This window comes from Carcharodon carcharias, chromosome 13 (genome assembly GCF_017639515.1).
Source record: "Carcharodon carcharias isolate sCarCar2 chromosome 13, sCarCar2.pri, whole genome shotgun sequence".
NCBI classification, from domain to species: domain Eukaryota; kingdom Metazoa; phylum Chordata; class Chondrichthyes; order Lamniformes; family Lamnidae; genus Carcharodon; species Carcharodon carcharias.
The window spans coordinates 98066709-98077856 of NC_054479.1; the positions used below are offsets into that span (position 1 = coordinate 98066709).

Here is an 11148-nt window from a genome sequence, read left to right on the forward strand (position 1 = left end):
TATATTTTTTGGTTAATACACACCATTTCAATGTTCATTAAGTAGATCCCTTTCTGGTAATCCGTGCAGTGTAATGTCAATAGGTACCTTAGTCGGAGACTAAGAGTCTAGTGTGAATGAAGAACTTCAAGAAATCAGTATAAGTTAAGAAATGCCACTAGAGAAATTAATGGGACTATATAGCGACAAATTCTCTGGAACTGGCAATGTGCATCCTAAGGTTTTAAAGAGGTAGCTGCAGTGATCAAGGATGCATTGGTTTTGAACTTCCAGAATTTCTTAGATTCTAGAACAATTCCCAAGCAATGGAAGGTAGCAAACATAATCCTGCAATTTAAAAAAGGAGGAAGAGAGAAAATGAGAAACTATAGGCCAGTTAGCCTAGTATCAGGACTAGTCAAAATGCTGGAAGTTTGTGAAGAATAAGGCAACAGGACACTTAGAAATCATAACATGATTAAGCAAATTAAATACTGATTTATGAAAGGGAAATCATGTTTGACAAATCTGTTAGAGTTTTTTGAGGAGATAACTAATAGGATGGATAAGGGGGAACCGGTGGATGTAGCGTATTTCAATTTTCAAAATGCATTTAATAAGTTGCCACACAAGAGGTTATTACACAAAATTAGGAGCCACAAGATTGGGGTAATATATTAACCTGGGCTGAGATTTGGTTAATTGACAGAAAGTAGAAAGTAGGAACATTTTGGGTTGGCAGGCTGCAACTAGCGAGTCATTACTCGGATCAGTACTTGGGCTTCAGCTATTTAAAATCTGTGTTAGTGATTTAGATGAGAGGACTGAGTGTAATGTATCCAAGCTTGCTGATAAGACAAAGTTAGATGAGAATGAATGTAGTCAGTGGGACACAACGAGGCCCCAGATAAATACAGACTGGTTTGGGTGAGTGTGCAACACCATGGCAGATGGGATATAATTTAGCAAATTTTGAAGTTATTCACTTTGTTAGGAAAAATAAAGCAGAGTAGCTTTTGATGGTGAGAGGCTGGGAAATGTTTGTGATCTAAGAGACCTGGCTGTCCATATGTCACAGAAAGTTATGCAGTTATAGTAAGCAATTACAAAGGCAAATGGTATGTCAGCTTTTATTAGAAAGGGATTGGACTATAAGAGTAACAGGGCCTTAGTCCAATTATACAGGGTATTAGTGAGGCCACACCTGGGCAGAACTTTATATCCCGCGTGCGCCCAACCCGATAGGGCGTAAAATTGTGCATGATGACATTGGGCAAGCGTCCAGACGCCATTGTGCATTTGCACGATATTTTGGTTGGTGAGCGCACATGAGAGTTGGCAGTCTGTCCACCAACAATTAAGAGGCCTATTAAGGTCATTAATCAATTCATTAACTGCTATTTTTCACTGCCTGTCTAACCTTACGGTTGGCGGACGGGTGAATTGGACAGGCAGCCTTTGGATTTTTGAGGAAACCTCATCCAATGGCACGATGAAGTTTCCGATAATTTTTTTTAAAGTTTGGACAAAATTTTTATCATTCACATGATTCTTACGTGTGGAATTTTTTTCCGGGATTTTAAAATCTTTATTTAAAGGTTAAAAATTATTCAGCTCTCGTAGGCAGCTCTCTGGCTTCAGGGAGTTTTCATTGCGCACTCCCCTGCGCCCGCGCAGACTTCAGCGTTCGCTGTTAATTGGTCAGCCAGCATGAAACCACGGTCAGGGGCCGATCACGGGTCATTTCCTGGCTGCTCCCGGGCCCGCTGCCGCTGCGCCCAGCTGTCGCGCCCGATGAACTCAAAATCCTGTCCCTGGCAAAGTTTGAACAGCTTTGCTCTCTTTATCTGAGAAAGGACTTAATTGCCCGAGATTGGCGGTTCCTAAAAATGAGGGAATTTTCCTCTGAGGGATGATTGAGCGGACTTGGCCTATGTTCCCTGGAATAAACTCAGCAGGTCTGACAGCATCTGTGGAGAGATGCAAATCTGTTGAGTTTATTCAGTATTTTCTGCTTTTATTTCAGATTTCCCATATCCACAGTATTTTGCTTTTATCTATGTTCCCTGGATTTTAGAAGAATGAGAGGTGATATATTTAAAATACATAAAATTCTTAAGGTGCTTGACAGTGTATATACTGAGAAAACGGTTCTCCTAGGGAATCTAGAACATGAGGTCAGAGTCTCAGGATAAAAGAGGCCATTTGGGATTGATATGAGGATAAATTTCTTTATCAAAAGGGCGGTGAATCTTTGGAATACTCTACCCCAGAGAGCTGTTGATGCTCAGTTATTGAGTATATTCAAGATAGAGATCAACAGATTTTTGGGTACTAAGGGAATTAAGGGATATGGGGATACTGAGGGAAGATGGATTTGAGGTAGGAGATCAGCTATAATCTTGTTGAGAGGTGAAGCAGGCGCAAAGAAGTGGCCTACTCCTGCTATTACTTTTTATGTTTGTATGTCCTGGCATCTGGGGAATTATGCACAACTCAAAAGGCTGAGTCTGCTTCATCAGAAGACCACATTTTTAGACTCATCAGCGTGATGTAAACTAATGCAAAGTGAATCAGGACTCCAGTTAGCTGCATGATACAGTGATGTACATTATTACATCTGATCTTAAAGATATCCCCAATGGTGAACGGAAGAATCCAGTGCTGTAGACATTTAGTGCAGTGGTGAATTTGATGTCTGGATTCTGTATTGTGAGTTTGCTGCAGGAGCTGGCAGAAGTCTATGATCACGTCCTTTATGAGTCAAGCGCAAAGCTTGCACCTTTTACCCCCTAAGATCTCCTTCACTGCCCTCTCCTGCTCTCCATTAGTTGTCCAGCAAATACATAATTGCTTTAGGGCTTTGTGGTGAAGCATTCAAAGCTGATTGAGCTTATTTTACTCTCATACTATTTATCACTAAAATTCTTCAGATCTATCCTGTGCTTTTAACAAGATTTAAATAAAACTGTATGCATGTTAGAGAAAGAAAACATTGCATTTATACATCATGTAGTTGTTTGGTAGTACTGAACTTGAGTATTGCTGAAATAAGAGACATGCTATTGAAGCTTTTCATCTTGCACTCATCAGGACAGCTACACAAGATAAAACAACAGCCAAGGGAACAATTTATGTTGCATGAGAAGAGAGTGCTGATTGGTTGGCAAGTGGACTCTTGTTGGTAGAGGCATTGCCATGCAGAATGCAGCAGAGACCAGTTTTGGCAACGCCTCTGTCAATCAGAGTACCTTTGCCAACCAATCAGGACTCCTTTCTCATGCCATATAAATTGGTGTTCTCTTTACTGTTAGTTTATCTTGCGTAGCTATCCTGATGAGTGCAAGATGAAAAGCTTCGATAGTATGTTTCTTTTTTCAGCAATGTATGCATCACTTTTCTCATTATACTGCCTCGTGCTTCGCAGCTCATTAATTACTTTTGAAGTAAGAACAGAAAACGCCTGGAAACACTCAGCAGGTCAGGCAGCATCTGTGGAAATAGAAACAGGGCCAACGTTTCAAGTCAATAACCTTTCTGAAGAAAGGCCATTGTTCTGAAATGTAAAATCTGTCTGTTTCTCTTTTCACAGATCTTGGTTGACCTGCTCACTGTTTCTAGCATTTTCTGTTTCTAATTCAGATTTCCAGCATGCGCAGTACTTTGCCTTTATTTAATGACTTTAGAAGTGTATCTGCTGTTGTTTTGTAGATAAATATCGCAGGCAAGCAGCAAGCTGCCATAAACAATATGTGATACAGAGCCAGCTAATCTAATTTGGCCAGGAAGAAAGGGAGATGAATATTGGTCAGGACACCAGAAAAATTCCATGTTCTTCACCAAATAAGTGAGGTGAAAGGGTAGCTGTCCTGTAGCTTAGATTTCCACCTTTTCACTTTAACGATATGAAAATCACGGGTGGGTGAGTAGAAGTGCACTTTCTACTGTGGGATATTTGCAGCCACCTTAAGAGATTTAATATCTTATCTGAAACTTGATGTCTCTGATAAAGCAGTGCATTATCTGTCAGCATAGATCATAGTTTAGGCTAGGGTGAATGACAATTTCTAACTGAGAAGCATTCAGTTATAACATACAATATGCATTCTCTCCAACAATGCTGACTAATTTTGTAGAATCATAGAATATTATAGCACCTAAGGAGTCAATGCACCCAATGGTGAATATGCTAACTCTTTGCTAGACCTACCCAATTAGTCCTGCTCTCTTTCTGCATAGCCCTGCATTTTATTTTCAGTTTCAAATATGCATCCAATTCCATTTTGAAGTTACTATTGAATTTGTTTCCACCCCTGATTCAGTAGTGCATTTCAGATCATTCCAACTCACCTTAAAAAAAATCCCATCTCCTCCATAGTGAGGTGAGGTGAGAGTGACTGCCCTTGACATCAAGGCAGCATTTGAAGAATGTGGCACAAGGAGCCCTAGCAAAATTGAGTCAATGGGAATCAGGGGGAAAACACTCCACTGGTTGGAGCCATACCTAGCACAAAGGAAGATGGTTGTGGTTGTTGGATGTCAGTCAACTCAGCTCCAGGACATCACTGAAGGAGTTCCTCAAGATAGTGTCCTGGGCTCAACCATCTTAAGCTGCTTTATCAATGACCCTCTATCATAAGGTCAGAAGTGGGGATGTTTGCTGATGATTGCACAATGTTCAGCACCATTCGCAACTCCTCAGATGCTAAAGCAGTCTGTGCCCATGTGCAGCAAGACTTGGACAATATGCAGGCTTGGGCTGACAAGTGGCAGGTAACATTCACACCAGACAAGTGCCAGGCAATGACCATCTCCAACAAGAGAGAATCTAACTACTGCCCCTTTATGTTCAATGCCATTACCATCACTGAATCCCCCACTATCAACATCCCGGGGGTTACTATTGACTGAACTGGACTAGCTATATAAATACTGTGGCTACAAGAGCAGGTCAGAGGCTAGGAATCCTGCAATGAGTAACTCACTTCCTGACTTCCCAAAGCGTGTTCACTATCTACAAGGCACAAGTCAGGACTGTTATGGCATACTCCCCACTTGCCTGGAGGAGTGAACTCCCACAACACTCAAGAAACTTGACACCATCCAGGACAAAGCAGCCCACTTGATTGGCACCACATCCACAAACATTCACTCACTCCACCACCGATGCACAGTAGCAGCAGTGTGTACTATCTACAAGATGCACTGCAGGGACTCACCAAGGCTCCTTCAATAGCACCTTCCAAACCTATGACCGCTACCATCTAGAAGCACAAGGGCAGCAGATAGATGTGAACACCACAGCCTGGAAGTTCCCCTCCAAGTCACTCATCATCCTGACTTGGAAATACATCACCGTTCCTTCACTGTCGCTGGGTCACAACTCCCTCCCTAATAGCACTGTGGTTGTACCTACATCACATGGACTGCAGCAGTTCAAGAAGGCAGCTCACCACCACCTTCCCAAGGGCAAATAGGGATGGGCAATAAATGCTGGCCCAGCCAGTGAAGCCCACATCCCGTGAATGAATAAAAAAGTTTTTTTGCTAATTATCCTAAATTGGCATCCTCTGATTTTTGACCCTCCTGCTAATGAAAACAAAGATTCCCTTTCTACTCTATTTAAGCCCTTTATGTTTAACACCTCTATTAAATCTGCCCTTAACGGTCTCTTTTCTAAGGAGAACATACGCAGTTTCTTTAGTCTCTCCACATAACGGAAGTCCCTCATGCCTGGTACCACTTAGTTAATGCGCAGTAACACACCTTAATACATGTACTCTCAGTGATGTAGTACAATATCCATTGATAACGCTGTGAGAATGTTGAGAAAGTAGATTTTTAATTCCATCAATGAAGGCTGGAGTCGGAGCCCAGTTCTCGATGTCAAATAAAAGTCCGTGTGCAAAAGGAACGCCATTACTCAATCTTGAAATCCCTGAAATTCCAAGGTTGTAACCTTATAGAACGTCTTCATACTTGATGCTGACACTTGCATCGGAAAGTTAAATAATTCCAGATTTCAGCCCATTTTGTGACGATTCAACGAGTGTTCGTAGCGTTCAGTAGGAGCAGCTTGCGTGGCTAGAGAGGCAGTTTAAAATTATGGGAATAAAGCAGCGACCACATGTTGAGCAGGATAGCCGCCTTTGTACAGTTCATTGGAAGGACGTGCATCAGAATTGTGTGGGAAAGAGGCAAAAGTAAATAAACAGTGTTTTTAATAAAATCGTCTTTAAGGGGAAGCCAATGCCTTTCTGGTTCCTGACCATTTCCCAAATGTAACTGATTAGCAGATGCAAAAATGTGAAGAAAAAAATGTAACTTGGACATTTTTGCGTCAGATCTGAGGCAGAGTTGGGTTGATTGGTCGAGAGGTGTCGCTCTTCTCCAAAGAAACACCTCCCTATACAAGTTGGAGCGATTTATTTCTTCAAACCAGAAATCCAGCATTCTCTTTTGAAACCATTAAGATAGCTTTTACAGGCGATAAAGTTTTAATGCAAAAGACCCTGATGGTCATTCTCAGTTGAGCGGGCAGCAGAGTTTAGAGTCTCAAGATTCAGTTGCTCAACACCTTTGCTAAAATGGTGTTCAAACAAGGAAAAACACCAGCCCTTGTCTGCAGGAATAGTGGCGACACACATCTCTTTGCAGAATTGAGTCTGTTTTTAATCTGAATCAGTCCGAAGCAATTTCATAGCATCGCAGACGCAAAACACTGGCACAGCTTTGAAGTATTATTTTATTGCTCACTGTTGTCCTTGCTCTCTGCATCCCAAGGAAGCACCGAGCACTTCTAACTTTTTAGATCCCCTATTTTCTAATAATGCCTCACACTCCGACAGGCAAACCAATTGTAAGTTAACATTCATCTCTGGAATGACCGCCAAAATACTATACTATAAAAATGTTTATAAAAATTTACTATTAAAATAAAGATAATAATCGATTCCCCAATCTGGAATCAGTGTTAAGGGTCCATCATTAACCGGGCGAGAACTCACATCTTCATCATTGGGCTGAAATTCCTATTGATATCAAAACAACAGTGTTGGGCTGATTACCCCCTCTGGCGATCTCTCTACTCAGCACTGGGGCTAGAATAAAACAAATTTCATCACGTTTTTACTTCTCTTTAGCTCTGAAGATGAGTCATACCGACTCGAAACGTTAACTCTGTCTTTCTCTCCACAGATGCTGTCGGACCTGCTGAGTTTTTTCTAGCATTTTCTTTTTTTGTTTCAGATATCCGCAATATTTTGCTTTTAACCTGGGGCTGGAATGATTTCCGTAATGGCTTTCTCCATCCCGAGCACGTGTGCTCTCTGAACACAGTGAGCCCCCAGATCCTGTTCTCGGGATTCACACCCACTCCTCGCCAGTCTTGCCTATTGGTGTCTCCAAAGTTGAACTTTCGCATAAGTGTTTATGATTCACACCTTTTAAAATGTCCATTCAATTATGTGAATAGGGCGGGGAGGGGCTTTTAGGAGATGATTTCCAGAGGAGCGCGAAGAAAATTATTGTTTCTTTCATTCCCTTTGATCTATCGCTCTCATTATTCAAAGTTCCCTGTGTTGCGTGCATGGCAATGAGTGACTCTGACGCTTTTGATACACCCTCCAGCAGACTTAAGGCGCTGGGGGCGGGGGGTCTTTACTACTGACTCCTTTATGTTTACATCTGTAACCGACTCTAGTTATGCAGGCAGCTTGGCAAGAATGAAAAATGGGGCTTCAGGTATACATTGCTGCCTAACTTACTGATTCAGATCCGCCAGCATAGAGACACACTTGACACGGTGCCTATAGGACATTGGGCCCATAGAGGTCAATGCTGTCAATACTTTTAAACGGGACTTTCTGGGCCACTGCAAGAAATGACTTGAAAATCGTCCCCATATGAAACACAGCCCAGTATACAGTCCGCTTATGCAGAGCCTGATTGGGAAATTAAATAGTACAATGCATCCCCTGTTGTTTAAGAGTCGGATGTTGATCAGTCCATTCGATCTGAACAGCCCTGCCCCCTCTCCCAATTCACCTGGGACTACCTTAAACTAGTGAGAGTTCTACCCAGTATGACTCCAGGCTGACATTAAATCTCATTTAGAAACCTCCCCCCCCCCCCCCCCCCCGCCCCACTCACTGAGAACTTAGAAAAGTGTCTAGATGGGATATTCTCAGAGTCTCCCGGATTGTCACCCGCTGCCGTGACCTTGCCCACGATTCTGTAATATGTTGTCAGCGTACAAGATCCCCCCACACCCCCAGTAAAAATGACCCTCATCCCAATCTGATTAACGTTTATTGAAGGTTATACACCCCCCCCCCCCCACACCACCCCCACCGCCACCCATTAAAATCAGTCACCAAGGAATGGGAATTGGTCCTGTTTGGCCAATTGGACCTATGCTGAACTTGCCTTTTACCAAGTCCAGTTATCTCTAGGCCTGTCACTCTGCGGTACAAACAAAGGCCAATTGCGGATCTCATCCCATTTCCCAGAGTACTGAATCTGGAAAGTGTGAAACTCGCCTAACGGCGCGGATATCACACCGCGTCGGCCTAGCTGGCTCCCTCCTGATTGGGGTGGGCGATGTCTTAAACGTGTGGAATATCATAAGATGTCATGGGAGGACCGATATTCCTGTCATCGCGCTTCACGAGTAGCAGCCTGGGGGAGTAGAATTGCCTGTATGGATTCAAACACTACCCCAACCCCGGCTGGACAACCGCAGCTCTGGAGACAATCAGCTCTGCTCCGGACTACACATGTACCAGTCTGAATCCGCTGTGCTGGTGTAGTAGAGCTTTAATCTGTTTGATCCCCCCCACCCCCTTTAGAACTCATTCAGGACAGTGTTAGCAGCTGTTACCTAAAGTCAAATGAAAGGTGCTCCAAGGAATGATGTCACCTTTACATTCATTCATAGCTACTAAATTCTGAACTGTTTCCAAAGTGCAGCACGCAGCCCAGGACACAGTTCACTGGCTTAAGCCCTGACTGCAAATTGGGATCATCACGGCAAGTTAAAGCCTAAACTACCCTCAAAGAGATGTCATGTTCAGTCTTGGCCAAGCGTGTCCAATTTAGGATTAATTGCCAGAAATAGGATATGCAATTATTCCAACAGAGAACACAAAAAAAAGCTGGCTGAAAGAGTTCGTCACCATATGTGTCACTGACTCACTGCAGCTCACCGTTTTCAAACACTGCTGTCTGAGCTGACCAATAAATTAATGTTAAACAGTGTAAGAAGCTCGACCTGTTAAACAGCATTGTCCAATGTTGTTCCTACATATCGAGCCAGCTTCTATATAAACAATGCCGAATGTGGACCTACTGCCGTTTACACAGAAGTAACCAAAGGCCGGTCTGGGTGAAAGAGTTATAAACACGGTTTTTTTTTTTTGCAATGGTGTTTTGGGTAAGGTTTCCAGACCTGGTCCCACTCACACTGGGCTTTGGGTTAACTGAAGCGCAAGGGCACATGGACACACGCCCAGCCCTCTGAAGCATTTGTTTCCCTGGCCGCTGCTGGTCCTACCCTGAGCTTTTGTATTGTGCTGAAGTGATTCTGCACCAGACAAGACAGGCCGAGAGGAACGAAATGATGCTGCCAAGTAGGACGGAGATCTGTAGGGCGCATTCATGTGCGGCCCGAGTGTTTACAATTCGCATTAGAACCACCGCCTTAAATCCATTTCAAACTTTACATGAAACGATTGTTTAAGATCTGTGTAAATGCGAAGGCGTGACGCCGAGTTCAACACTTGCCCTGCTTCTGTTTTGTTTCTACACCTTAGTTTGAAATGTTTTTTTAAATGTAGTTTGTTCGCACTCAGATCGACTTGCAGCGACTCATTTTGAGGAAGGGGGAGGAGGATGTCAGTATTTTCAGAAACCTTTCCTCCAAAGGTCTCCCACATTTTCTCTGTACTTTTTAGCTTCGCCACAAACACCCCCACTCCCAGCAGAATCCTGGAAGGGCTGATATTTGTATTGCATTAACTGAAGGCGCGCTCTTACTCTGGGACGCTTTACACTGCAGCCTTTAGAGAGGTGTCTCCAGGGTTGTGTACGGAACAAGCCCCTGTTGCAGGTTACTGTTCTGACCATCCTCCCCCCACCCAACCAACCGGCTCGACCCCGACCCCGGTGGCGACCAGCCTCTCTCTGCCGGACGCTAATTTAACTGCAGTCTGCTCCAGCCCAGCTTCCCTCATCTAACTTTATCGTACAGACACGCGCACATACACTCACTTTCTCCAGACAGTTTTTTTTTCTCTCTGTAGTCAATCGATCCCCACCCACCCCTCCTTTTACTGGTGGGACTTATTTTGCTGACCTACTCGCTCCTAAGCCCCCCACGAGCCCTTGCAATCTGAAGAGGAACTGCAGCTCCCAGCGTCTTTAATGCAAACCGTATGTGTTTCTGCACCAACTGTTTTCCATCTATTCCAGGAGTCTCCAAGTGTTTACATTCTAAAAGGAGAAAGCGAAACTCCGCAACAAAAAAAGCATTTGCCAACTTCATTCACTTTGAAACCCTTTCTCCAACTTTGTCACACTCTGGGGCATATTTAAGGCAGACTTAGAGTGAGAAAAGAAATCTCCTTACCGTAACAGGACTGACCATGGCATCCGTATGTACCCGAGGATGCGCGCCGACATGAAGGTGAAAATGTTGCTTATGAAGCTGGTGCTTTCAATGACCCGGGCTGGCGACGGAGCCGAACTGGAGGCGGCTCATCTTGTAGATGAGTTTCAGTGACTGGGAGTGTGTGAGTAAGTGAATGTGAGAGATGGAGCGAGAGAGAGAGAGAGAGAGAGATCTGGGGAATGTGCAGCTTACAAGTAACCAGTCAGATGGTTCTGTGCTCGGAGAATTAACACACACACTGCCGTGACCTTTAACGTTTGACACCCACACAAAGGCCAGTGACAAGCTGACGCCAACCGCTGTCCTGGGTACTGATCCACTGCACTGTCCCCTCCACACGCAAACACCCACTTCCTCTGAGGCAAACGTTTAACCATCCCAGATCCGGCGCACACGGAGCTCGGACACGTAATTCAGGCGCGATTTCGTCGTTGGGCCGAGGGTGAATCTGTCAGCTCGGAAGTACTGTGGGTTCCCGGAGTTGAGAAGGTGGGATCTCG

The 11148-nt window shown here is 43.9% G+C and overlaps 1 protein-coding gene across 1 annotated transcript in view; it reads right to left on the reverse strand.

Moving 5' to 3' along the window:
- LOC121286271 (neurotrophin-3-like) overlaps nt 1-10841 on the reverse strand; it is a 33793-nt gene extending 22952 nt beyond the window's left edge. The window contains exon 1 of the mRNA XM_041203315.1: nt 10607-10841. Within this exon, the coding sequence (XP_041059249.1) occupies nt 10607-10624 (18 nt within the window). The 5' untranslated portion in view covers nt 10625-10841. The remainder of the gene's footprint in view (nt 1-10606) is intronic.
- Between the last annotated feature and the right edge of the window lie 307 nt (nt 10842-11148).